Genomic DNA, 26,988 nt, shown 5'->3' with positions numbered 1-26,988 from the left:
ATTAAAGCACCCTCTTCATTGATGTCTTTTACGAAATTGTACAGTGATCCACAAACGTATACATGCTTAGTTTTTCGACGTGAATCAGACCATGCACATTGATCTTCCCTCAGAGTAACAGGACAGATGCGAGAGGATGCCTCCATCATCACATTCTAACAGCTTTCAACAAGGCACCGACGCATGTCAATGTTGGGTGGTATGGAGGGGTGGCAGTTTATCATTGATATTGGATTATGCCGATACAAGCGCCTAGACAGGACATTGGGAGGGCATTCGTGCTATGATTCGAAAGACAGAGGAGCATCAGGTTTTTCCGTATGTTTGTCTTTTAGTCTGTTTTCAATATGATAGAGCGATGCTTCTCATCCCTCACCAACGATGCACAATGCTCTTTCTCCTGTAGTTCGAGGCTCATATTCCATGATATATACATCTTTAATGGGTCTCACTGTTGATTTGCTGAGGCTTCTTGGGGTTGCTATTATTGAGAAGCAAACACAGCCTCACATCTGACATGCTTCATGACAGCAGTAGCGTTCCATTTGTGCGTCTACAAATAGTTTACACGTACCAATGGTCGAAAGTCTGAAATAGCCGTGATAACAACAAGTGTCAATCAAAGAGAGATGTCTATTTTCTTGGCTATGCCAGATTAGACCCCCCCCCCCCTCCCCTCATTTCTCCTTTTGTACGAGCTTTATCCCCTACCAATTCACTCTCTTTCATCTAATGGGGCCCCTTGATTTGATGCAGAAGAAATAACTGAAAAAACAGGATTGTATTAATATGATATAAGGAATGTCTAAGAAACAACAACAGCATGCGGAGGTGCTGTTAATTCATGGTAGCTTGGCGGATGAAATGTAGTTGCTGTATTCAAAAGCGCAGTTTGATAGGAAGGTAGTTCCTCACCCACATACGCCATTTCTGGGTCTAACTCGGTAATGTGAATCACTAAACAAAATCGAACTGACGTGCAGGGTGCCTCGTCAATAGGAACTCGTTGCAATGACCATTTGATACTCTGATCTGTTGCTGTGTAATCGTACAGGGTCTTTTTTAGTGCAGACTCAAACTAGTTTTTGATTGTGTTAAAGCGAGTTCAGCGTGCCATCTATAGTCGCCTACCTCTTTGATCTTGATGATGAGTGTGGATCTCCTTTTGCTTGTCCAGAAGCTGAGTGCTGTAGGTATTAATAAAAGCAAAAGAGGACACCACATGGATATATGTAGTGATCTTGCAACGAATGTAAAGATGGCAGAGCAAATAACACACAATACAGCAACTGTGAAAACATAGAAATCAACATGATGTGATGGGCATTGATTTGCAACGAGTCGATTCAGTTGCTCAACCCGAGTTTCAGCGAGTGTTTGTGGGATCTTGGGGGGGGGGGTGTTTTGTGTGTTAGCAAAGCTCATGTCTTGATGTGTCTCAAGTAGCAACTATACCATACAAATGAAGATAGGCTTGAAATGACATTGGCTTCATCCAAAATAATCATTTTTGGCGGTTTCCATCGTAGACTCACAATATAGAAACATGCAATCATAATTGAAATGAGAAAGAAATGTAAAGAACAAAGAAGGGATAAGCAATAAACTTTTTTTTTTTTTTCAATTCCCAATTTATTATCCTCATTTTTAAGGGGATCCATCTTGGTTTATATTCATTCATGGACGTTGCCCACTACTACTGTATTCCATATACACTGCTGTTACACATCCAAAATTTAAACTCTAAATTTGATGGTTTCAACCTCCCCTCCTTCCCAACCCCTTCTTCTTCTCTCTCTCTTTTTTTTTTTTTTTTTTTTTTTTTTTTTTTTTTTTTTTTTTTTTTTTTTCCTCTATCTTTCATTCTATCATGAAGGGTACCAGCTCAGCACATGGAGATGCTTCTTTGACTATAAAGAACCTTCTGCTGGCTTGCTTGGCGTTTGTGACAGGAGGACACATCCAGACATTGCCATCTGGGCAAGTGCGCATCATATTCAAATGGCAGTATTTCATCATCTCACTAGTAGCTGCTTGTATTGCCACCACCATCATCATTCAGACAACCACAATGGCATGGAACAAAGTCGACCCTAATGACGATGAATCCATCTTTCTACCATTCACCTCCAAAAAGGTGCCAGCAAAATGGAGAGGCTACATCACAAATCAACCGTTATCGCATCCAACGCATCATCCAAAACGTAATATCAGGCTCTACCGAAAACTCTATTTTCATGTGCTAAATAAGCTCACATAGTGTACTACCCACGAAACTGTCCTCACTTTACTCCTCAGCACTCGAAATCTTGCGCAAAGCCTGTTCCATCATTCATATTCGCTGGTAGTGAGTTTGCAGGTGCTTCCTACGTATTTCGTATGCTGAAACAGCATCCTCAAGTGGCAGCTGCGTCAGTGGATAATAGTGGGCTTATAGCAAATCATGTATTCGATAGACAGGAGTTTGATGAAGCCAATGCATTTGATTCGTATATATCTCAGTTTCCTTTTCTCAAGGACGATGTGCTGGCTACCATGGAAGAGACTAGAAATTGGATTGTTGGAGAGAATGCACCACATTACCTGTATAACAGCCATTTAACTGCAAAGCGCATCAAGGACACGTTGCCTCATGTCAAGGTAGGATGCATCTAGACATAAACTACTATATATATATATACATATACTGACACACGTGCAACAGCTTGTCTTTTTTCTGAGAGAGCCCATTGCAAGAGCGTATTCACAATATTTGTACGAGAAGACAGGTAAAAATGGCATGCAATGATGTCAACATCAGTGTATTCAACATTTGCCTTAGAATTAGGACACTCCAACTTGTCATTCGAGACGCTGATTGATCTGGAGTTACCTATTCTGCGTCGATGCGGACATACGAGCACACAAACTGGATGGGAGGGTTTCGTCAGTTGTCATCAAGGAAGCGAGATTAGAGCATCATGGAAGGTCTCCAACGACACACACGCTTTCAACTCTTTGGCAAAAGGCATGTATTACCCTGCACTGGTGCCATTTTTGCAGCAGTTTGCGCCCTCTCAGTTATTCGTGATTCGAACAGAAGATGTCTTGCTCAACCCATCAGGTTCATTTCAGAGACTGGCCCGCTTCCTCGACATTGATCCCACATTTTTTGCAGAGCGTAATTTCTATCAAGACGAGCAACATTTGACAGAGGAAGAGCTGCTGTCGAGTTCAGCTGATTTGGAAGTGCATTATCCCCATCCATACGAAAGCAGCACCTTTAGAAATGCAACAGCCACTGCTATTACGACAGAGGAGCGAGCAGCATCAACTAGCCCCGCCATCAATCATCATTTGCAAAAGACTGCTATGGATCGAAGTCTGTTTGTTCAGCCAAGGCCACGCCACCGTACCTTTATCAACAACCAACAGATGCATCCTGTGCCATATATCCCAGCAGCTGAAGAGCCCGAGCTATCCACTCGATATAGACTGCAAAAAGTGTATAGAGATTTGAATAATCGATTGATTGACTTGTTGGATCAAAAGATGGCTAGCTTCTATGCGTGGGTTTACGATGTGGATCGAGGATAGAGGTGTTTATATCTTGCATTGTTTGCTGTATCAAACATTACACCGCTATATTCTGGGCAACACACAACCAACATCATATATATATATATATATACACCAATCCCGAATGTAACTCTTGCCATCACACCACACACAGAACACCTTTGATACACACTTTACAACTTACAACTACTCTTTATTTCCACTACTATTGCCATTCTTCTTGTTTGCAATATATTCTCTAATCCAGCTAGAACTAATTTTTAATATATCCATATCCTTGCCCTGAACTGAAGCGTTTTCAGAAGAGATCACATCGATAATTCTCAGTTCCAAAGGAGGGTATCCACGCATATCTCTTTCGCTATTCACTGTAACAACACCAATAAATGAATACCTTTCCATTGCTCACTACACGTCTCACTTACCCAAATCACCGCCTTTCAATGTCTCTTTGGACACTACCAAAGCATCAATGGTGGGGTCTGTTACAGTAGGACCAAATGGATCTGTGATGGGCACAACGTGGTATGTGATGCTTCTCTTGACAAGCTGCAAGTAGGCCTTGACATACTCCACTCGCTGCTGTGTCGATGCAATCAAATCACGGTGTTTCTTTTTCAACAGCATACAGTCATCTGTAACACCTACTACCATGCTTTGATTTGCCAAGATGGCTGTCATTGTCAACAGGATTTTATGGCCAGCATGAAGATGATCAAATGTGCCGCCGACAGCAACACGTTGAAATACCAGAGGTTCAATAGGTCCTGTGTTACCTTCCAATGCTGGTTGTTCAGTTTGATCATCACTGGTCAGCACATGTGTTTGTAAGGATGGATACTGTTGTTGGATATCTATGCTCATGGCCAATCAGCCATTGTCTGTACGTGTTGGTCGCTTTTTGCTTACCTCGAGTATCTTCAGACGAGACACAGACAGTCTTCATGTAGGGTTCACGATACACATTGTATCCACAGATATCAGCAAAGACAACATTGCAGTCAAATAATGGTTCGTTCTGCTTGTAGGATGTGTTGAGCTGGATGACATAGATGGTGCCTAGAAATGCTTGTATTTGCTCCCAGATAGCATCGATACAATCCACATGCGCCTTGACTTCATCACACGAGATACTGATAACCAAGTTTGTTTGCTGCTGAATTGCCAGATTGACAGCTTGCTCTATGAAGCTTGTTTGTCTCTTTTCAAGGACACCGAGTTTTTTGACATGAAGGGGCAATAATACAGTCATTGTACAGTATGGCAAGCAAAGAGAAACAGGTGAGTATGGGTTCGGCAACGTTGAACCTGTATTAACAGAGTGCACTATAAAGTCACAGAACTCTAAATGGAGTGTGAGAAGCATGCTACCAATGTTTGAGTGGTTATCATCGCTGCAGCCCTTATCTTTTTCGATTGATAAACAGAGCCAGCAAGTGTGGATCACTGCGCAAGACCAGTGGCTGAAATGGACTTGGCTTATCGACACAAAACGATGATGGCTTATGCATACCCATGAGATTGCTTCCAGATCAAAGGCCAAATCCCAAGACGGCAATTCAAATGACTAAGGGCAAACATAAATAAGGTATGTGGGGGGGGGGGGACTAAATAGAATCTCTTTCTTTCCTTCATCTTTCGATTTCTTCCTCTTTCTGTTTGAAGCGTTATCATGGACGCTGTATCTAGACGACTACTAAAAGAGCTGCGCGAGATTGACAGAGAAGCCAAATCACATCCAGAGATTGTTGAATTGGCTCCTGAATCAGACGACGATTTGTTGCAATGGAGAGCGATACTTGCAGGATTGGCAGACACACCATATGAAGGTGAGTAAATAGACATGTCTTTCAGACGGCATTGTACTGACCCAGTGGTATAGGCGGCCAATTTGAGCTTTCTATCCAAGTACCTTCCAACTACCCAATTCATCCACCCACCATAAAATTCGTGACCACAATATGCCACCCCAACATACATTTTAAGGTAACAACACATATACACATTGGATAATTTTTGGGGCTCTATCCTAACCTTATTATTCTCTCTGAATGTGCAGACTGGCGAAATCTGTTTGGATATATTAAAAACGGCTTGGTCACCAGCCTGGACCCTGAAATCAACTGTATTGGCCATCTCGCTCTTACTGACAAATCCAGAGCCTTCCTCACCTCTCAACTGCGATGCTGCGAATTTACTGAGATGCAATGATCAACTAGGTTACGAAAGTCTTATTCGAATGTATACCCAACTCTATGCGACAAAGTAATTCACAATGCTTTATTATCGTTCATGGTTCAATCTCTTGTAAATTAAGCCAAAAGAAACGCTGAACCAATAAAGACTATATCCTGTACCTACCCAATTTGTAGCCTCTGTGTCTTTGATGCCCAAGGCCGCATTAAAGAGACGTCTGCAGAGGGCATTGTTAGTATAGATGTGCGTCGACAATACAGAGTACCTACCGAATGTTGCCCAAGGATGTCTTTTGTGATTGACGAAGTGTATACACGAGTCCTTTCATATGAACGGGATGTTGGATCAATTCAATGTAGCCGCACATGTTGGCCAGTGCAATTGCACCAGTGAAATAAACCACAATGCTGTACACACACTGCTGGATCCAATGAGGAAAGTAGCATGCTACTGCAAAGAACACAGCGCTAAACAGTATGCAAACAAAGCCGCTTGTCAAAATGGTGAATATGGCTGCGTGCCATGTCAGTCTCTACACAATCGATGGCTATTTAGAGGAAATCAAGGTGTATCAATCAAGAAACTTACTGTGTTTCTGATCAAGTAGAGGTTAATGTCGATGCCCTGATTCAGAATAAATAGGAAGGGCGTCAACATGGTAGCTAAATGTGTCATCATGCTGGATTGTTTCTGCTTTTCTTGATGTTTAACCATACCAAAGCCAAGGACTGTTGAGCAAATAAAGAGCCCGCTGGAGACTATAAAATGCATTTCGGACTGATAGCGAACCAGAGCGTCTGCCAAGGAAGCATGGAAGCCTGTTAGTAGGGCTTGGATAAATAAGCCGATGGCGAGTCCCAGCATGAATACTCCTGTATCATGATGGCTCTTTTTTAGAGTATAAATCAACAAGCTGGTAGACAAGATACTGGTATTGTAGGCCTTTGGTAGAATGTAACGAAAGAATGCCTTATTAATCTCCATTAAGATGTGTTTTCAAGTATTTCAAAGAGTAAAGAAAGAAAGGACGTGTATATGTTTAGACAAGCAGGGTATACGAAATGAGTCGATGTTTCAAACATTTCGTCGTAGATGAGTTGATCAGTTATCAAATCCTTATCAGATCTTTCTGATACAAGAAACACAGTCCTTGGCCTGTCTTTTACATCAAATATGATGGGAGTTTTGTTTGAGATTTGATAGAGAGCTATTCTTTTTTCCCTGTTCGTTGAAACAAACAGAGTTAAAGATGAAATGTTTTACTACACTATCTTGCGTCTTAGCAGCAGCCATGTCGTTCTCGTCTGCCCTGGCAGAGAGAGTGGCGTATGATTGGAATCTTGAATACAAGACTATGAATCCAGATGGTCTTCATCAAAGAAGAGTTATTAGCATAAATGATCAATGGCCGTACGTAGTCCTCTTTTAGGGGTATTCACCAAGAGCTAACCTCTCATCGATACTAGACCTGCTCCGGTCAAACTCAACATCAACGACACACTTGTGATTCACGTACATAATAAATTGAATGAACCTACCGTCATTCATGCACATGGTATCAACCAGAACAACCGCACAAACATCTATGATGGCGCTGGCATGGTGACTCAATGGTAAGCACCACATCTGTGTACGCATAGGGTGATCTCTTATCCTATATCTCTGCAATCATCTAGTCCAATTCCTCCCAGCTATGATTTTACCTACGAGTTTCCAGTAACACAAGCTGGCACATTTTGGATACACAGTCATTTCAAGGTAGCATCCTCAGAATAGATTGCTTACTCAATAGTACTCATACACTCTTTATCCCTACAGGTGCAGTACATGGACGGTTTACGAGTACCCTTAATCGTCTACGATCCAAATGAGCCATTTGAGTATGATCAAGATGAAATCATTACCGTTTCAGGTAGATCTACAACCCTGCACAATCTAAATCCGTTATTCCCCTCAACTGAACCCCGCTTGCAATGTGATGTATAGATTGGTATCATGAAGATTCATACACAAACCTGGAGCAATACATGAACGAAGATAACGTAGAGGGAGTAGAGCCCATTCCTCGTAAGCTGTAACATCCGCTGCTTATCTGATCTTTACTCAAACTTTCTCTCTTGTGAATAGAGTCTGGCTTAATCAATGATCATGCCAATACCACATTTCACTTCAAACCCGGAAAGACGTATAGACTTCGTATTATCAATATGTCTGGCATCGCTACCTTTGGGGTGAGCATTGATGGCCATGACATGCAAGTGATTGAAGTGGATGGTGTAAGTGTAGTTTTTGATGTGTCATCACAACTCTTTCGCTCAATATTCGATATTGTGATCTAGGTGCGAACTCAAGCCAAGCATGTCCGTAGTGTGTATATGGCAGCAGGACAGCGTGTATCTGTGCTAGTCAAGACAAAGAATACCACTGACAGAAACTACCGTCTTCATGCAGCTATGGCACCTGTTATGTTTGATTATATCCCTGATGATCTTCAATTGAGTATGTTGTTGGCATTGGAAATGTTGGTCAGGCCACTAACTTGGCTTATACAGATATTGAAGCTCCCATTTATTATGACAAGAAAAAGCCTTTTGCTCCTCGAGATGATCCTAATCTGAAAAAAGGAGACTATGATGATGCGTTTACCCCTCCATTGATTGAAGCTCCTGCTCTGAAAGCAGATCGTCAAATCAACTTTACCATTGATTTCATGGAGAACACAGATGGACTCAATCATGGAGTCATCAATAATATCCCTTACTTGACTCCTCTCGTTCCTAGCTTGCACACACTTTTGAGTGTCGGTGAGTATGCCAATAACTCTGCTGTGTATGGGCCTCAAAGTATCACTCACATGTTTGAATTAAATGAGGTGATTGAACTTGTGATTAATAACCTTGATGATGGACCTCATCCTTGTAAGTTTTGACTTTTAGATATAACCAAAAGTACAATTACTAACTTTGATTTAGTCCATTTGCATGGCCATGCTTTCCAGGTGATTGCTCGTGGCAGTGGCATCTATTCAAATCAAACCATTGACGTACCCAGCAACCCAACATACCGTGATACAATCGGTGTTCCTTCAGAGGGCTTCGTAGTGATCCGATTCAGAGCTGATAATCCAGGCGTTTGGTTTTTTCATTGCCATGTTGATTGGCATTTACCTGCTGGTTTGGCAGCTACATTCATCACTGCTCCCGAACTAGCTCAAGAAACCATGACATTACCCCAAGAATGGATTGATATGTGTATTGCAGCTGGTCAGCCAGGTACAGGCAATGCTGCTGGAAAGGAGGGCTTAGATTTAGATGGTGCACCAGATGGCGTTCGTCCTATTCAGAGCACTTTGATGATGAGTGTGCTTATTGCTACATTGGTGGGTATGAGTACCGTGATTTGGCATGTCTGGGTTGACCCAGGAGCTGATGAGGATGAGAATGAAGATGATGAGCAGATCAAGATGAATAAAAAGCCATTGCTGCAATATCAACAAGGTTAAATGCCTCTCTTTGATATTCGAATAAACCCTGATAATTCAAAACAAATACATCCTGATCTAATGATGCATTCCTACCCTTTGATTTGAGTACCTGGATTAGGCACATTTGACAGCGCCGCCACTGTGACACTCTTTCTTTTACAAGGTTTTGAGGATATAATGGTCTTTTTGATTTTTTTCAAAGCTTATTACATACCTTTTCAATACACAAAATGTTCAAGCGTGTGCGTCAAGAATTAGAAAAGCAGCAAATTGCAGATACAGAGTTTGATGCTGAAGACAAGGAAGAGAAACTCGCTGGTGTCTTTTCCGAGTCCGAGTCAGACAGTGATAGTGATACTGACAACTCTGATGATGAACAAACAAAGCGATACAAAAAGAGAGCACGAAAGGCATTGATCAAGACTGTCAATAAACTCGCCGATGAAGCTGGATCTGATGATGATAGTGATGATAGCGAGGACGATGAGGATATGGAAGAGGCAGCAGACATCAATGGAGAGGATGAGGATGAGGATGAGGATGAGGAAGAGGAGGGCGTCGAGCGATTCACATGTGAAATCTGCCCTGAAAAAGTATTGAAGACCGTTGAACATGTCGAGCTTCATTTAAAGAGCAAAGATCACAAGAGACGTGTCAGATATTTGAAGAAGCATGGTGCTATGCCCGAACCTCAAGTCGAGGAGAGAGAAGATTTACCAGAGGAGATCAAGGCCAAAATTGAAGCCAAGAAGGCAAAGGCTGAAGCCAAAAAAGAACAGAACGAACAGAGACGAAAAGAAAAGAAGGAGGCTCGAGTTCAAAAGGCAAAGGAGAGAGTCAAGGCACATCGTAAATTAGTCAAGCAAAGAAAATGGGAACGTGAGCAAGCTGCTAAAAAGGAGGCAGAGGCTAAAGCACAACAAGAGGCACCTGTCAAGAATGAAGAAGCTTCTAAGAAGACTGCTGCTCCCAAGAAAGCTGTTGATAAAGCAGCTACTAAGAAAGCACCTGTTAAAAAGGTTGCTCCTATCAAGAAAGCAGCCAAAGCATCCAAAAAGTAATTTAATTAGATTTGTACTATAATCCACTCACCGCGCACCACACACACACTCACTCACTCACTCATCATCTTTGAAAATACCAATAAAATGTAATTAAAAGTTAAAGGTAATAACAGTGCAGCGACTTCAGTTACCAGGGGTGCTGGTAGAACTGGGAAATGGACCTCTTGATTAGTATAATTATACGGATTACTACCTGAATGAAGATAGCATAAGTGCGAAAACTTGAATCTTGCGAGTAAAATAAATGACAAATTAGTAAAGCAGCCTCTTGAATAAGCCAGATTGAGCACATTATTACCTTGAAAACTCAAGCGTCCGCTAATGCAGCACCGCTGCCGGCCCGTTTCTCGTTTCTGTTGCAGAAAGAGATGGTCCTGGAAATAATGCCAGTGTTGGATTGACTGGGTTTTGGATTGAATACAGGCAATGGCTGCTTGAACAAAAGAATGGCCAAAGCAGATGTCTTGTCTCTACCTTGAATGGCTCTGTGATTGAGAACGGACACACAGGCAGGATTTAAGCACAGGGATGCTCCATGAATGGACCTCGTCTTGGTCTTACCATCCTTTGTTTTGATGGTTTGTGTGGGATGAGAGGTGGGACCAAAGCAGTACATGCACGTCTGGGATGTCTTGTGTTCGTTGTTAGTATGCACAGCGGCGCTTTGGCACATTGACAGATCTTTTCAGCAGCAGTAATAACACCTAGGGGGAGCCTCTTCACCGAGAGTAATGTCTTTTTGAGTGCATCCAATTTACTAGGCTTGTCAATGATGGGTCTTGCTTTGTTTTCGATGATTTCCCTCATTGCTTGAAAAAAGCTATCCATCAATCGCTGCGGCGAGACACCAAATGCCTTGGACCTTTTGACAACAGCTTGGCAACTTGATGTGGACATGGCATTTGTGGATGTTACAGCTTCATATTCTCTTTTCTTCCCTTTAGCAACGACTCTTCTTTGGGGAGGATGGCTGGTTTGAATGCCAGTAAACGGATCTCTTTGCTCTACTTTTGTTCGCACACTAGACATTTGACACAAATAACTAGACAAGAAAAACGTGAGTATTCGTAATGGTACATCGATTGACCAGATCAATACATACTGTAACAAGAGTAGCGCTTTATAGATTTGGTTATAAATATGAGCTGTCAAGACACAAAAATATGACGAGAACTAAGAAATGGTTTTAGATAGTATTGATGCTACGCAAACAAAGAGTGTAAATGAACAAGAAAGAGTGGAGTGAAGAGAAATACGTACTGAGAATGGCTGCAGTTTTCATGAAGGAATACTTCAAGCGGTTTTACAAGTCAGGCATCAATATATCAGATCTAGAACAAGTTTGGAATGCCTTAAATGATGTTGTCAATAGCTGTTTGAAAGATGAAGAGATATACCGCCACATATTAGACAGCAGTTATCTTTACATTATTCAAGTGTTACCTATCATGTCCTGAAGAGAAGACATACAAGCTTGATCAATAAAAAGTTGTATAAAAAGTAAACAAAGCATTGTGTAATTCAATAAGTACAAATACATCCGCTAACGTTACATTGAAATATCGGAAAAGCGTACACTTGCTTTACAACTGCTCCACAACTGGCACCGAGTATCTTCCTGTGAAGCAAGTATTTAATTGCGCCAGAGCTCTGTAAGCTAAGCTGTGCGTTCGTTTGATATTCATGTATATAATAGACTAGCCGATCAATCTCGCTAAGCTGGATGACGATGTCGCCCTGCGGGCTCTCACCGAAGACATTTCAAATCAGAGATAATAAAAGTCTGGCATATCAAGTAGATTTTAAACAACCAGTTAATAATATAAAAAAAAGAAGGCTATATCAGAATCGGGAGGGGGAGGTATCCATTCGCTGATGCTGCTCTTGATATGGCGGCATAAAGCTGGCCATGTGTAAATACTGGACTTGTGTAAGATCTACAGCGTCTTTTCTAAAATACTGTTATTGCAAAAGACATCATCATAGGGAAAAACTCCCAAGAAAAAAAAATCGGGCTAAGCAATTGTCCTTTTAGTTTCATGATCCCCATTTAGTCAGTATCGCAATCATTGTTGCCATCATCGTTATCAGCATCAAAAAGGCATCTGGGCCAGCCAGCAGCAGCGCTGATCGCCACCGCCGCCAAAACTCATTCAAACTCAGTTTTTTATTTCTGCTCAAGATTGGCCAAATTTTGTCTTTTGCCGACTTCTTTAATCTATTTTGTTCAATCAATAAACAAAATTTAAAAAAAAAATCTATTTTGTGATATCCAACTATACAAATTGTGATGATCATCCGATGCTTCCTAATACAATATAAGAGCACTTTTCAAGGCGCTTCTAATGGTGTCAAATAAAATAAATGTCTTAACTGAACTTATTGAGTAATCACAGAAAATATGAAAAGAGGTTTCTGGTCGAAAAGTCGAGATTTTACATATTAAGGTCCCACAAAGATGATTTCAGGAGTTACGTTAGATCGATAGAAACATTTTGGTTTAATATATACCATAGTAGAAGTCTTCATTTTCAAGGTCAAAAACGCGATTGTTTGGTTTTCGATGAAAACCATGAGGTACCCTTCATGTTTTTTGGTCGAATTTTGGCCATGTTTTTTTGGTACCCAAAAAGTTGAACAAAGGTGTCAGGAAGTAACTGCCAGATCAGAGCAATTGTTTGGTGCTATTTTGACAATCTAAAATGGCCTGGAACGCGAGAAAACACAGCTCAAACGCATCGAGATTATGCTGTACCAGGGACATTAAGGACTAAAAAGTGGAAATACCAGTATGCTGTTTGCCTGTATACAAAGTAGCTATGTGTATATAAATGTAGAGCATCACATAAGAATCAAATCCATAGATAATATGAAGGGCTTTCATGTGTAAGTAGAGGGTCAACATAAAAGTAGCAGTGTTTTGATAAGATACGCAAGGGCAACCGGTAGCGAGAGCTACAGCTGCGCAGGTTGGTTCTTACCGAAGCAAAGCAAAGGTAAAGAACCATCCGAAGCATAAACTCTCATATGATTGGTGATTTTATATCAATCAACAATCAAAATTCTTCTAACATTTTAGCTATGTTAATTTTGCGATATTAGCCAAAGGCCTGCGGCAGCGCGAGCCGTTTGAACGTAGATTTGTTTTCACCAAAGCAAAGCGTAGGTCAGGAAACCACCCGAGGTGTAGAAAGGCTCGTATATATTAAAGATGATGGTAGGTGGCAGATGTCAGACCTTGTGCTCGCAAGATTCAAGGCATGCGCATAAGTGTATGCCGGCGTATGTATTAGTCGTTTCTGATCTTGCTTTCCAGGATGTCATTTGACATATTTTTAGACAAATGTGCTCGTAACACCAGCAATACACATGCAACACAAACTTTGCATTAAGCTTTCCTGTGGAAAAAAGACGCTTTATCGAATGGTAAAGGTCCCATGTCAATCAATTCAATCTGGAGTGAGTTTTTCTCAAAAAACTAAAAATAGGTTTTTTATCAAAAATGTCGATTTTTTATTACCAAAATAGGCAAATAAATAAATTCTTCAGAACGCTCGCATTCTTGGCGTCATTTTGAATCAAGATATGCCTTAGTAAAAGTCTTCATTTTTGAGGCAAAAATGGCGATAAAAGCAAATTCCTATAAGTAACAAGGAAATTTTGGGTGATATCCTCGATTTTGTCGTGAAAAAAAAAGTTGATGCAAAGTGTTTAGTGATGATTCCTAAGGTATATCTTGGATAAAGATGACGATATAGCACAAATTTGAGCGCAAAAACGCAACGAGATAACAAGCAAATGAGACTCAAAAGTATGTGTAATTACGCTTAAAATTATCATTATTTGATAGTTGGATTAATAATAGTGATTCCAGTAATTGTCATGGACACATCTCGACCTGCTCTATCATATGCAACTGCAATCTATCCAAAAAAAAACAGGTTTCAAACGGCTCCAGCATATCAATTCATATGGATTTTTTTTTTTTAGTATTTTGCCACATTCGAGGAATAGGAAGCAATGCAATCTCATTAATGCACATAAAAAGTTGATGATTCTTCGCCGGGAGCCCTAACCTACACATCAGATCAGCATCAAGGTGTAAAAGTCTGATGTACACTAGAATCGGCGTTGTTCAAATAAAGTTTATATTAGCAGATTTAACGCAGATCATTTATAGTCTTAATTAGATTTTTGCAAGGGTACCAACCATCAAATGAAACAATGAAAGTAATAAAGGCTTTATTTTTAAGAAATTTACATTAAGGTAGAGGAATTGAGGCCTGCTTCAATATCAGCAACAACCATTTCATTGACGAGTTCATCAAATGAAACTTTACGCTTCCAACCCAAGACAGTATTGGCCTTTGTAGGATCACCCAACAACAATTCGACTTCAGCAGGACGGAAGTACTTGGGATCAATGCGTACACGCACTTTACCAGTTTCAGCATCCTTGCCAATCTCATTGACACCCTCGCCTTCCCAAACAATAGTACGACCGGTCTTTTTGAAAGCTTTCTCGACAAAACTACGAACAGTATGTGTTTCACCAGTGGCCAAGACGAAATCTTGAGGTTCATCTTGTTGAAGCATGAGCCACATACCCTCAATGTAATCACGAGCATGACCCCAATCACGCTTAGCGTCAATGTTACCCAGATACAAACAATCTTGACGACCCAAATGAATATCTGCAACAGCACGAGTAATCTTTCTCGTCACAAAAGTACGACCACGACGAGGACTTTCATGGTTAAATAGAATACCGTTACAGGTGTACATGCCGTATGATTCACGGTAGTTGACTACAATCCAGTAACCATAGAGCTTGGCAACACCGTACGGAGAACGGGGGTAGAATGGAGTGGTTTCTTTTTGAGGGGTCTCGACTACCTTGCCGTAGAGTTCAGAGGTAGAGGCTTGATAGAAACGAACACGATCACTCAAACCACAAGTACGAATAGCATCCAGCAGACGAAGTGTACCGAGAGCATCAACATCACCAGTGTATTCAGACATGTCAAAGGACACCTTGACGTGGGATTGTGCCGCCAAGTTGTAAAGTTCGGTAGGTTGTACTTTGGAGATAATGTGCACCAAACAGGTGGAGTCAGTTAAATCACCATAATGAAGGAAGAATTTGACACCTAGAAAGGTGTTAAAAAAAACGACGTCTCTCATACACACAAGCTTCTTCTCTCTCTTTCAAACACATCCACTTACCGGTTTCATGTCTATCTCTATAAATGTGTTCAATACGTCCAGTGTTGAAAGACGAAGAACGACGAATGATACCGTGAACCTCATAACCCTTCTCTAACAAAAACTCGACTAAATAAGAACCATCTTGACCAGTAACACCTGTCAAACCAAGATGTTAGTTGCTGACTCAACAGGTAGGGCTCTCTGAGGACCGGGAACCCATTATCTCTTATAAACTTACCAGTGATAAGAGCAACCTTACGAGCTCTGTACTCTTCAGCAGACAACTTGGCATGTGCGCTCATGTTTGAAGTAAATCCCTCAGCCATGGTGTATATTTTTAGATTACAAAAAAAGGAATAAAAGAGGAAAAAGATATGGAAACAGGTGGTCTCGGTCTTATCAATGGCAGCCATGAAAGCAATGTCACATATATGGTTTATTTTCTAGATAAAAGCAAATTCGAACTTTTTTTTTTTTTTTATAAATGTTGCGTACAAAGTGCTATAATAAATGGAATAATATGTATATAAAATATGGTATGTATATGTATAAATAAATTGGAATTGTATAGATAGTTATAGTGTATATATATATATATATATATATATATATAATAAATGGAGGAGACATCTAGTATTCATCATTACCTACTTTTTCATTATTGATGTAATGAACAAGCGTTGATTTACTGCTTGTTTGATGACGATGCTGATTCCGTTGTCGATGATAATGAGAGGAGACAGAAGAACGTCTAGAGTGGGAAGGAGATGCTGTAGATGTCTTGGCAGTTGGGGCAGCATTAGAGTAATTCAAAGCAGCAGCAGTGGATGCCCAGATTGCAGCAGCAGCAGCGGCGGCGGCTTCTGCATTTTCAACTGTAGTGATTGTATCTGCACTCTTGCTGTTGCTGTTATTGCCAATAGTACCAAAACCACTACCATTAGTACTGCTGCTTTTGTCAGACGTGATGCTTGCTCTATGGTGCAGATGTGTGGGTGGGCATAGCAATTGGGATGGAGAAGATGAAGATGAAGATGTTGAAGGATGCGGTTCAGCGTCGTCTTCTTCATGTATCACATTCAATCCAATTGGAAATGCTGAGCTTTCAAAATTGATCAAGGAAGGGGTCTGACAGTGCAGTGTTTGAACTTCGGATGCAAAGAAAAATTTGTTTGAGTACTGAGCTGGAGCAGGAGACCATGTCTTTAAAGGCATAGATGTCGATTTAGATGGATGAGGAAGAGGCAGTTTTGTCAAATTGGCATTACTGTGGTTAATTGTATCTTGCTCCATGGCTTGTTGCTGCTGCTGCTGCTGCTGCTGCAAAAAGAAATTGGTGCTATGATGACTAGTGTTGCTTGGTTGTGCTCGATTTTGTCTCGAAAACGCTTGTTGTTGTTGGTGGGCTGGTGGCTGATCAGAATAAAACGAGGTTCCTGGATCTTCCAGCACCCAATACATCAAATCTGAGTCTGCTGTCACTGCTGCTGCTGCTGCTGCTTGCACTGCGGATGAATGAGAGCCAGTAGCAGCAGTGGCCAACTCATCCACATCAATAAAATCAGTCGCTGCAGTTGTAGTAGGCGTCGTCAAACTGTTGTTACGAGAGCGATGTTGGTTGTTTGCATCTTCAAATGAGTGAATCGTGGATGCATCGCCATGAGGATTAGCATTATCGTCTTCGTAAGAGGTTACTGTGTCTGATCTGAGTCGTTTATACGGTGGCTGCACAGTATAGTTATTGAAAGAGTTGTTGTATTGCTGCAATTGCTGTTGTTTTCTTGTGCTGTGTGTTGGCGTTGGCGAACTATAGTAGTAGTACTGACCGCTCATTGCCGCAGCTGCAGCTACTGCTGCTGTTGATGAGCTGACAGGAATTGTATCATCAGGTTGAGCAAAGCCAGCAGAATAACTATCTCGTTTTTGAGAAGTTGAGGTAGCACTGATAGTTGGAACAGTAGACACGTATTTGGCGAACAAGTAGTTTGAGCTTGATTGAGATGCTGTCTGATGTTGTACGTTAAACTGATTCAAACCGTGTTTTTGCTGCTGCTGCTGCTGCTGCTGCTGCTGTTGATATCGTTGCTGCTGCAATAAGAACTGCTGCTGCTGTTGTTGTTGTTGTTGCTGCTGCTGCTGCTGATATTGCTGGTATTGCTGATATTGCTGGTACTGTTGACGTTGTTGCTGCATTTGCTGTTGCATTTGTTGATGATGGTTCAACTGCTGCTGACGCGATGAACTAGGCGGTTTGCGAGACAGCTTCTCTAGCTGCTCTCTGTCAATATCCAGCCTCGAAATGACACTGGGTGGTGGCGCAGACGCTAGGTGATCCAAGGCTGTTTTCGCAGTATTGGGAGTAAGGCTGAAGCTGGATTCTGTTACCAAGAGCTCATTAGACATCATGTTGTTGTCGAATGGAGTTGCTGTATCGTGCGAAGCACTGTTGTTGTTAATAACTGACGCGGGAGTCACTGTTGTCGCTTGATTTACAGCAGCTACGTCTGAAGATGATGAAGGAGAGGGAGACGGTGGCACATGGCTCTTTTGCATGTGCTTTTCAATAGAGGGTGATGATGACAGTGAAGGTATCTTACTGATGCTGTCATTGCTACTTGCGCTGTCCGTTAATTGAACGAGTAGAATAGCCAAAGCTTCCACCTGGTTGGAGGCGTATTTCAGCAACTTGAGTAAGTGCTTATACAGCACATTGGCCGCATGGATAGCGTCTTGTTGTCGTTTGTCCATGGTCGGCACCTTTTTGCAGCGCTGACAGTAAGAGAGCAGCTGCGATACTAGACATGTCGCATAGATGGCTGTGCTTGGGACGGGATGGCTGCCATCAATATCCTTTTGCACCATTTCATACACGATGCTCAGGATATTCTTGGACGATTGAATGGCGACATCAACGACGCTGAAGTCATGTTTTGATGCAAACAGTTGAAACTCGTCATTGGTAGCTGATGCAGTGGGCAACGATGTATTTTCGGTGGATTGGCTAGAGACTGAATCCAGTGAGCTCGCATCCACTAAGGCTGTATCGATAAAGTCAAAATGACAGCTGGCGAGTTGAATGGTGAGTATATCATTGTACAAGCAAACAGTTTTGTAGGGCTGATTTGTTTCAAGCACACGTTGTTCTGGTAGACATGATGTCTGTAGCAATTTCAGATAGTCCTATACAAGCGCCAATTAGTTGGATGACTTACTTATTTTATAGAGAGATACGTTGCAAAGTTACCTTGAGAGCCGGAAAACTTGTATTTTGCTGCTTGCTTTTCAACAGGACGTCTTTCAGGAACAGCGTATAGACATCGGCGACATGTAAAGCCCACTGCTGCTCTTTTGATTTTTTGGAGAAAGGAGAGCTATCAGTCGCAGTTGATGGGCAGGCCTCTTTTGACTCAGGATCAGCTTTGTCAATGGATTCTCTTTCAGAATAAGGTTTTCCAAGGTAAAAAGACAGCCAGGCGTACCAAGAGTCCAGTGATATCAGCAATGCGTTCACCATGTCTTGGTCTTGCTTGTCTTCTAGTACCAAATCTTTGGCAAGAGAGCATCTCTGGGCAAAATCCAAACCGATGCGAATGGTCATGTAAGCCTGCTCTTCGCTGATGGCTTGACATTGGAAATGCGCTAAAAGGATTGAAGCTTGTACCAAAAACATCATCTCCATAGGCTCCGTGTCTGATATCGATGCTGTTGTGGCTGTTGGAAAGCATGTTTCAAGAAACTGTTTGTGGGCCTCGCGGTAGAATACATGAGAATACAGGTACAGATTCTCGCTTGGTATGGAGCAGTTCGAGTTGGGCAATACGAGATAGGCAGATAGAAATGTGATTGCGAGTATACTGTAAATGATGATGGAGAAGTACGGCAAGTAGCGATGATTTAATGCAGATGCTAATGCTGGTGAGGGTCTAGATGGGAATGACGATGGCTGTGGAGAATACTGCTGTTGCTGTGATTCAGTTGGACGCATGTAATAATACAACATTGCATTGGAATCGAGAACAAACGATAACAGCTGAGTGTGAATGAAAGCGCCATACACCAGATTGTGTGTAACGAATAGTCTGAAAGCTTCTTCTACAATGTTACTTTTGATCGGTTCCAAGTCTTCAATATACGCAGTGTCCATTTGATTCAGCAATTCGACCAGTCGAGTCCAGATTCTAGTTGATTGAGATGTAGTATCAAAGAACCCAACTAGCAATGGCGGCAGCGAGAGTCCATAGCGGCGTGTTTTGAGTGATTTAAACTTGAGTGTTTCATATAATTGGTTTTTGAACGCTATTTTGAGTAGTTTTTTGTTGGAAATCCATAGTGTGCCTGAATCCGATGAGTCCATTCTGAGAGAGTCTTGTTTGGGCGGCGATGGTGGTGGTTTTCGATGTTTGATCTCTTGTGTGCTGGAAGGAGGTGGAGATGGTTTGGGAGCACGCGATCTAGCTGGCTTGTCATTGTATTTACATTTGATCCTGTTGCTCTCGCATCGCTGGCACGGATTCTCTAACAATAGCTGTTAGCATGGACATTCAAACACATTGACCTCTTCAAGACGTACTGCCATCACATCGCATCTTTTTACTTCGACATGCCTCGCATGCTTTGGAAACCTTGTGCCTCTTGAGCGGAAAATCATTCGTTGAGCAGGAATGCCAGCGTAAGGTACCTGTCATTTTTGCAGTGTAGAAAAGCGAAAAGAAAAGCGAAAGAAGAGAGAGAGAGAGAGAAGGGAAAAGGCAAGAAAGTTTAAAAAAAAAGGGTGCAAACACAAACTGTATATAAAAAAATAATAATAATCGTATGGACAAAGTGTGCTCAAACATAAACTATTTGTTATTGTACACAAGAAATTAACTTCACCCCTTCTGATGATGAGATCACAATAGTCTTTCACCTTTTGTTCAGTTAGTATGTCTAAAGTGATGGGTTTACAGCGAGCAGAAACAAGCTGAGAGGTTTCCTAGTGCAGCAGTTGATACAGCGCATACAAATCAGTACAACGCTTTGGCCCTAACTGTCTCTGTCTGCTTTTTGCTTTCACTTTCGGATTGCTCGGGAACATGGGTGTTTCACAAAGCTCAAACGGATAAAATCACTAGATGAAAAATGTGGTTGTAAATTGGGCCATTATAATATGGAACAAACATCATGAGTTTCTACTTCTTTTGCTGGTCTTTGCACATCTAACATTTGATGATAAAGGGTGGGGCGATAGCAAATCAAGTTTGTACGATGGGGCCCAAAGCAATACAAAAGATCAAGTCATCCGAGCCGACCGGCTACAGACATCAGATGGTTGCTACAATCACTGTATCACATGGCTTAAAATACACATTCGTTGTTATGAGTGGTTCTCCCCCGTTTATTATTTAAAAGCAATTATATCGTTTGAAATGTTACACTACATAATGGCGATTTATTTATTCAAATTGGATATAGCAATAGCATATATTGGATGTAGAAAATAGATTCAGTTTGCATGAATTCAGGAAAGGAAATGTCAAATTTGATTTTCAGGTACATGTGAAGATTTACTGATAATTTAAATGTATCAGCCGATATAATCTATGTGTACTCTCTTTATGCCGAAACTGTGTCTTGGGATGCTCGTCTATACATTTTAGCCACTAAGAGAAACTATATCTAGAACGACGATTGCCCATTATAAGCTTTTTTCTAAGTACATGTGGCAAAAAAAAAAAACCGAGTCGACTCAGTTAAAATCTCAAAATAATGAGGCATCAGATGGTCATTTTTCCATTGGACCATTTGAAGGTCTCTCAGGTATTCCGAACCGATGGTATGAATTTGTAAACCAAGCTAGCGTGATGCCATATATGTTACTTGTATGTACGTAACGGTTTTGATGTCAGGGCTTAGCATAGCGAATTGGAGTGCATTGATTTAGTCAGTTTTTGTATACATCTTTATTAATATGGCACGTATCTATAAGAAGGATACCTATTCTAATCACGGTCTTGATGTTTCGTGCTATCAAGATACCCAGTGAAGGGACTATTGAGGGTACAGTTGTTGGAACAGACCACAAGTGGAGGCATTTCAAATGTGGGAGGGGCCGTACTACGAGGTATGTTGTTGGTTTCATCATAGAAGCCTTCTGTGCTGTTCACCACCATTTCGTTGAAGATTCTTGGGGCTATGGACGCAGCCTGGGCACGCAATGAGATAGCGATCAAAGAGAATAGAATGAATTTGGCAGCAATATTTTGCCTGAAAAAGCGCTTGTAGCCTACCATCTAGATCTTGGCTAAAATTTGCTGGCGAGAAAACTGAGCCATGGTCAGCTCATTTATAACAAATCGCAATAATGAACTTCATGACTGAGACTATTCATCAAGGAGAATGAGACTATGCGTTTTGCAGTTTGCCTGAATAAAGTACGATTGTTTGATTACCCAAGTGACAAGCGCTTTTGATTGCCTTGACTATATATTGACAATCAAATGCACTGATAAACTGCAAATGAAGGAAACAAAGAACACGATTGCCACATTCATGCATCAGCCAAGGGCTTCAGGGGCTGCCATGAATTCCATGAATGGAACAAACAATGGCTCTGCTATACGTATCATTGTAACAAAAAAGACATGGTATTTTATTATAGTTTAATGTTATTAATTTAAGTTTAGTCAGTATCAAATGTACAAGTTGTACCGTAGGTTTTACCACGAATAACGGCTACAGTTACAGTTAGTATTAGGGTATCGAACTCAATCGCACTAGCATTTACCTTCGACCTTCAACTCGACTTCACCGAAATACATTTTGATTGTCAAATCAACCTTCTCGCCCTCAGTGACACCTGTCAATGCTGGCATGGGGATTGTAAAGTTGGCGACCTTGTGTACACCAGGACTTGTTGTATATATGGGTTGATCATCCGTGTCAGCAGAATAAAGAGTACACGTTGTATGATGAGGATAATAAGCAAAAAAGTCTTTTGATACACAATTATCGATATCTAATAGAGTCATGGTTAATGAACACACACTCTGAGATCAGTCCTCCTCCAATGACGCTTACCAAGAGGATGTCCTCTTCTAACATAGACCGAGAATTTATTGTCACAACGAACACTGCCATCGGCTCTCACAATCTTGTAGCTTGGAGGATCGACACCTTCCTCAAATGTTGTAGTTGTATCAATACCATACCAATATCTAGGAATACGAGTAGTAACAACGCGAGGATTCAAGCCAAAGTAGACGGCGCCACGAACCACAGCCAACTCACAACGAGGTGGTACTGCAACCAAACCCACACGTGATCCGAATTCTGCTTGCACTCTTTCAAAGAGGTAATTCGAAGAACCAAAACCACCAACCAAGAAAATGGCTTGTAATCTCTGAGCCTTCTGTAGCTGCTCTTCACACAAGTTGATGACCTCCTTAATGACGGGCTCAAATACTTCCTTTTTCAGTTCAGCTGCTGTCAAGCATAGCATACCATCTTCCAAACCAATAGCTGGGTTATTGAGAGAAGCTAAATTCATAGCAGCGGGGAGAGTGATGAATTGGTCCTCTACACCATCGAATTGAGGTTTGATCAGATCCACAAAGTTGTCCATCATTGTCTCGAAAGCAGAGGCTGGGATCGAGGAAAGGTATTCTCTAAACTTTCGCTTCAAAAGCTTTCTCATACGGCGATCGAGGAAGACGGAACCACAGGACTGGCCATGACCCTTTGTGCATTCACGCAATTTACGGCCACTGCGCTCATCAATCTCGAAAACGATAAGATCAACAGTTCCTCCACCAGCATCGCAAATCATGAATCTATCGTTGTGCTTCAAGTTGAATTGTTCGCACTTTTTCTCACAGTAGAGAGCTGCTGCTTCAGGTTCGGAAATAAGCATCAATCGATCACGATGATCATCTTCTTGAATGAGACCAGCCATAATAGCAGCTTCACGCATGGTGCTCTTTGCCTTGTCAGACCACATGGCGGGAACAGTTAAACACTAGAAGAGTGTTACTCTACCATGTTCATCTGTAAACGAGCAAGCATACTTACATATCTAAACTGATGTTGTCCGTAGTTTTTTGCAAAGCCCTTTCTTAATTCAGTAACGACATGCTCATGGAAGGCACGCAAATAGTCGGAAATGGCTTCGACAATAGTTAGACCATTGGGGAGAGGCGGTAAATCCTTGGCAATGTTCTCATCCAAGTAGAGTTTGTACTGCTTCAATAACACCGAATTTCTAGCAGTAGGACGTTGCATCTCCAGACGAGCAGCATTACCCCACTGTGTCATCTCCTTGGTATTGCCTTGGTAGAAATTGAGTGTAGGTGTCTGTGTAGATGCGATTTTTTTTGTCAGATTCTATTTATAGCTGTATACACAGTATATTTTACCTTTGGATAGACATTGTTATTTTGCTTGGGCCTGTACAAAATGTGTTTAGAACGTGAAGTAAGCCATATAGCCAAGCAAAATGCCTACCATCGAACAACATCGACTACTTCATCGTTTTGAATAAAGGCATAGGAACAGCCAGAAAATGTGGTACCTTTTTTTTTTTGGCTTTTGTTAATATAACCTTGGCTTGTTTCTAGCAACACACATAGAATACGAGCGATACATTACCGAAATCAATACCAATAATCACTGGATAGTCGTTTATGAGGAAAGGTTTGGATTGCGCCATATCTATCTATATATATATATATATCAAAAAAAAAAAAAGTATGGCTCCCCTTTTAACTCGTCCTTGATATTTACAAGAAAGAAAAGAAGAAACAAAATAAAAAACACAGTTTAGGTTTTAAATTTGGTCCGGGAAACTAACATCAACGCAACAACAGAAAGCCTGACTTTTTTAGTTTCGCTATTCCGCCGCCCTGCTCTCTGCTGTACAAGGTTCTCAATAAATTGCTGCAGTTCTTAGGGTTCCAAAAACGCCACTTTTCTTGTGTTCATGTGAATCTGTGCTAAATATTCTCTCTAATATAACGTGCATGTTGCTGATGAATGCTTGTTGGATAGCTTGCCCTGAAATCAATCTTTCAAGATTCATGTCGGGCCAACATTTCATTACTGGCATCCACATTACTGCCTACTAGAGTAATACTGTATTTTTCTTTGAACAAGTAAAAAAAAAAAATCGCATCTATCCGCAATTACAATATCCAGCTACTTGCTGATTAATAGCATGAGTTTCCTGTTGGTGGCAATGGTTTCTGCGCCTGATCATTGCTGATGTTGGTATTTTGTAGCTAAAGGCAATGGTGCTCTCATTGAACACTTTCGATATCTTTGCTACGCTCTGTGCAACATGGCAGTCCAATGCCTCTCATTTAGGAACAAAACATCGTCATTCTGTGTATGGCAAGCGAAACATGGCTTGGTGCTGCTGGTGCTCCTTTCATCAAGACGCTACCATCAAGCTCTTGAGTCTGCCTGACGTACGCCTTGCCTTCAATCAATGTTTGGGGCCTTCTTTTTTATCAAATTTCCTGGATTGCCCGCCTATCCAATATACGTTCTAATGGTATTCAGATATGCTATTCAAAGCTACTTCATCAAACATTTAGCATACCGCTATCCAGCAACTTTATTTTTCCTTTCATTTCAAAATGAATGTATATAATCTCTCCAAAAAAAAAAGATACTACATTTTGCCCAGTCTATATTATCATATGCCTCTCAGAAATAAGTTCGGTAAATAAACGTTGGCTTTCGTAGATTTCAGGACAATTTAACATGCTTCCTTGACCCGCATGTCCAGGAATAACTTTTTGTTCTTGGAAGGTTTTGTACTGATCTGCCATGTACAGATCCAAGCACAAGGAAATGGCTGAATTATTGGATGTGTACGAGTGTATCTACGCTTTGAATGGTTCTCTACCTTTGCTTCGCTTTGGTGAGAACCAGCCTGCGCAGCGGCAGCTCGCGCTACCGATTGCCCTTGCGTATCTTAACAAAATACTGCTACTTTCATTTTGACCCGCCACTTACACATGAAAATCCTTCACATTATCTATGGATTTGGTTCATGCAATGCTCTACATCTATATACACGTAACTACTTCATATACGGGCAAGTATCATAGAGATATTATCCCTTTTTAGTCAATAGTGTGCCTAATACAGCAAAATATGAGCGCATTTGAGCTGCGTTTTCTCGCGTGCAAGGTCGTTTTAGATGGTCAGAATAGTACCAAACAATTGCTCTCATCTGGCAGTTACTTTCTGACGTCTTTGCTCGACTTTTTAGGGACCAAAAAAATATGGTAAAAAATCGACCAAAAAGCATGAGGGGTACCTCATGGCTTCATCAAAAATCAAACGAATGCATTCTTTACCTTGATAACGAAGACTTTTACTATGGTATATCTTGAATCAAAATGTTTGTATCGATCTAACGTAACCCCTAAAATTATCTTTGTAGGACTTTGATATGTAAAATTTCGACTTTTTGGCCAGAAACCTCTTTTTATATTTTCATAAATTGCTCAATAAGTTTATTCAAAACATCTATCTTATTTGGTACCATTGGATGCACCTTGAAAAGCCCTCCAAGAAAGCTTAAAGAAGCATGGGGTGATCATCACATTTTAAATAGTCGAATCTGGCAAAACAGTTTGATCAAGTCGAAAATCATCAAAATTTAGCAAATCTGGAACAGATTAGGTGCAGGCAGGTAATAATGGATGCTTTTGAAGCCAATGGAAATAGGTGGCGAAATACATAGTGCTCCTTTTAGCCATGCTGTTTTCTTTTGAAGCCTTGCATATAATATCACCACTTAACCGAAGTACTCTTAAGGTTAACTTATTTCCTTTTCGAGGCTTGAAAGTAGGTAGGGACAATAAATTCATCATGTTATTATGATGATATGAGCCATGCCTGGCCAATGCCTGGCAACTTTTTTTTTCCATATTAAGGTTGTAAAAGTGTCTAGGGACTATAAATCTATCATATTTTGATGAAGAGACAAGATGGTCTGTCAAACACTTGTGGACAAATGAATCAGATGCTTGACGTAAAACTTGCATTCATAATCTATGCCAGTATGCCTATCAATCAGTGTTTAAAAAAAAAGAAAAGGTAGACGGGTTGTTATTCCATTCTCCCTCTTTCTCCATCTTTCAAGTTCTCTACACGTCTGTTCTCCTGATTCAATATCAGGTAGCCATATGAAAGGGATAATACATTCAATATCTAAATACCATCGTGTATGCTAGATGGCACAATGCACTCTTAGTGACATGGATTTGATGGTGAATGGTTCTTTACAAGCAAGGTGCACTCAAAAGAGGTGCTTTGGCTGATCTCTTTGCAGGTGATGGGCGATGAAGAGGAAGGAGTACGAAGCTGGTCAACACCGTGTACTATATGTGCGTGGCTCTTTTAGGTATTGATACCTCTGCCTTTCTCTGTCCTGTTACTAACGTGTAGTAGAGGCTGTACATCCCTTGGAGGTTCAAATTGTCCAATGCC

The 26,988-nt window shown here is 41.0% G+C and overlaps 12 protein-coding genes across 12 annotated transcripts; 4 read left to right on the top strand and 8 right to left on the bottom strand.

Moving 5' to 3' along the window:
* Positions 1-805: 805 nt before the first annotated feature.
* On the bottom strand, positions 806-1,224 carry SST2_4 (AMSH/STAMBP protein ubiquitin specific-protease; the record flags this gene model as incomplete). Its single annotated transcript, XM_064829185.1, has 2 exons — positions 806-1,078; positions 1,132-1,224. The coding sequence occupies 2 exons, from the start codon at positions 1,222-1,224 to the stop codon at positions 806-808; spliced, it is 366 nt and encodes a 121-aa protein (XP_064686387.1).
* A 646-nt stretch (positions 1,225-1,870) lies between these two features.
* ATC70_009960 (uncharacterized protein) lies at positions 1,871-3,576 on the top strand (the record flags this gene model as incomplete). The annotated part of the gene is made up of 4 exons (XM_064829184.1): positions 1,871-2,204; positions 2,261-2,640; positions 2,705-2,768; positions 2,822-3,576. 4 exons carry the CDS (start codon positions 1,871-1,873, stop codon positions 3,574-3,576), a joined length of 1,533 nt encoding a protein of 510 aa, XP_064686386.1.
* Positions 3,577-3,744: 168 nt separating this feature from the next.
* On the bottom strand, positions 3,745-4,810 carry ATC70_009959 (uncharacterized protein; the record flags this gene model as incomplete). The annotated part of the gene is made up of 3 exons (XM_064829183.1): positions 3,745-3,926; positions 3,984-4,412; positions 4,468-4,810. The coding sequence occupies 3 exons, from the start codon at positions 4,808-4,810 to the stop codon at positions 3,745-3,747; spliced, it is 954 nt and encodes a 317-aa protein (XP_064686385.1).
* A 420-nt stretch (positions 4,811-5,230) lies between these two features.
* ATC70_009958 (uncharacterized protein) lies at positions 5,231-5,827 on the top strand (the record flags this gene model as incomplete). The annotated part of the gene is made up of 3 exons (XM_064829182.1): positions 5,231-5,387; positions 5,441-5,544; positions 5,618-5,827. The coding sequence occupies 3 exons, from the start codon at positions 5,231-5,233 to the stop codon at positions 5,825-5,827; spliced, it is 471 nt and encodes a 156-aa protein (XP_064686384.1).
* A 14-nt stretch (positions 5,828-5,841) lies between these two features.
* On the bottom strand, positions 5,842-6,738 carry ATC70_009957 (uncharacterized protein; the record flags this gene model as incomplete). The annotated part of the gene is made up of 3 exons (XM_064829181.1): positions 5,842-5,971; positions 6,024-6,286; positions 6,343-6,738. The coding sequence occupies 3 exons, from the start codon at positions 6,736-6,738 to the stop codon at positions 5,842-5,844; spliced, it is 789 nt and encodes a 262-aa protein (XP_064686383.1).
* A 307-nt stretch (positions 6,739-7,045) lies between these two features.
* Positions 7,046-9,256, top strand: ATC70_009956 (uncharacterized protein; the record flags this gene model as incomplete). The annotated part of the gene is made up of 9 exons (XM_064829180.1): positions 7,046-7,164; positions 7,221-7,367; positions 7,431-7,512; positions 7,573-7,666; positions 7,741-7,821; positions 7,882-8,030; positions 8,094-8,253; positions 8,307-8,672; positions 8,727-9,256. 9 exons carry the CDS (start codon positions 7,046-7,048, stop codon positions 9,254-9,256), a joined length of 1,728 nt encoding a protein of 575 aa, XP_064686382.1.
* A 212-nt stretch (positions 9,257-9,468) lies between these two features.
* On the top strand, positions 9,469-10,299 carry ATC70_009955 (uncharacterized protein; the record flags this gene model as incomplete). Its single annotated transcript, XM_064829179.1, has 1 exon — positions 9,469-10,299. One exon carries the CDS (start codon positions 9,469-9,471, stop codon positions 10,297-10,299), a length of 831 nt encoding a protein of 276 aa, XP_064686381.1.
* A 310-nt stretch (positions 10,300-10,609) lies between these two features.
* Positions 10,610-10,975, bottom strand: BYE1 (Transcription factor bye1; the record flags this gene model as incomplete). Its single annotated transcript, XM_064829178.1, has 1 exon — positions 10,610-10,975. The coding sequence occupies one exon, from the start codon at positions 10,973-10,975 to the stop codon at positions 10,610-10,612; it is 366 nt and encodes a 121-aa protein (XP_064686380.1).
* Positions 10,976-14,559: 3,584 nt separating this feature from the next.
* MRI1 (S-methyl-5-thioribose-1-phosphate isomerase) lies at positions 14,560-15,836 on the bottom strand (the record flags this gene model as incomplete). The annotated part of the gene is made up of 3 exons (XM_064829177.1): positions 14,560-15,452; positions 15,529-15,666; positions 15,749-15,836. 3 exons carry the CDS (start codon positions 15,834-15,836, stop codon positions 14,560-14,562), a joined length of 1,119 nt encoding a protein of 372 aa, XP_064686379.1.
* A 304-nt stretch (positions 15,837-16,140) lies between these two features.
* Positions 16,141-20,195, bottom strand: ATC70_009952 (uncharacterized protein; the record flags this gene model as incomplete). The annotated part of the gene is made up of 3 exons (XM_064829176.1): positions 16,141-18,690; positions 18,755-20,025; positions 20,081-20,195. The coding sequence occupies 3 exons, from the start codon at positions 20,193-20,195 to the stop codon at positions 16,141-16,143; spliced, it is 3,936 nt and encodes a 1,311-aa protein (XP_064686378.1).
* A 1,293-nt stretch (positions 20,196-21,488) lies between these two features.
* Positions 21,489-21,779, bottom strand: ATC70_009951 (uncharacterized protein; the record flags this gene model as incomplete). Its single annotated transcript, XM_064829175.1, has 1 exon — positions 21,489-21,779. The coding sequence occupies one exon, from the start codon at positions 21,777-21,779 to the stop codon at positions 21,489-21,491; it is 291 nt and encodes a 96-aa protein (XP_064686377.1).
* Positions 21,780-22,168: 389 nt separating this feature from the next.
* ATC70_009950 (uncharacterized protein) lies at positions 22,169-24,193 on the bottom strand (the record flags this gene model as incomplete). Its single annotated transcript, XM_064829174.1, has 7 exons — positions 22,169-22,221; positions 22,274-22,504; positions 22,567-23,503; positions 23,557-23,838; positions 23,901-23,931; positions 23,989-24,055; positions 24,133-24,193. 7 exons carry the CDS (start codon positions 24,191-24,193, stop codon positions 22,169-22,171), a joined length of 1,662 nt encoding a protein of 553 aa, XP_064686376.1.
* Between the last annotated feature and the right edge of the window lie 2,795 nt (positions 24,194-26,988).

Source organism: Mucor velutinosus (genome assembly GCF_035048745.1).
Source record: "Mucor velutinosus strain NIH1002 chromosome Unknown tig00001563, whole genome shotgun sequence".
Lineage (NCBI taxonomy): Eukaryota > Fungi > Mucoromycota > Mucoromycetes > Mucorales > Mucoraceae > Mucor > Mucor velutinosus.
This window is presented reverse-complemented; position numbering and strand designations above follow the sequence as displayed.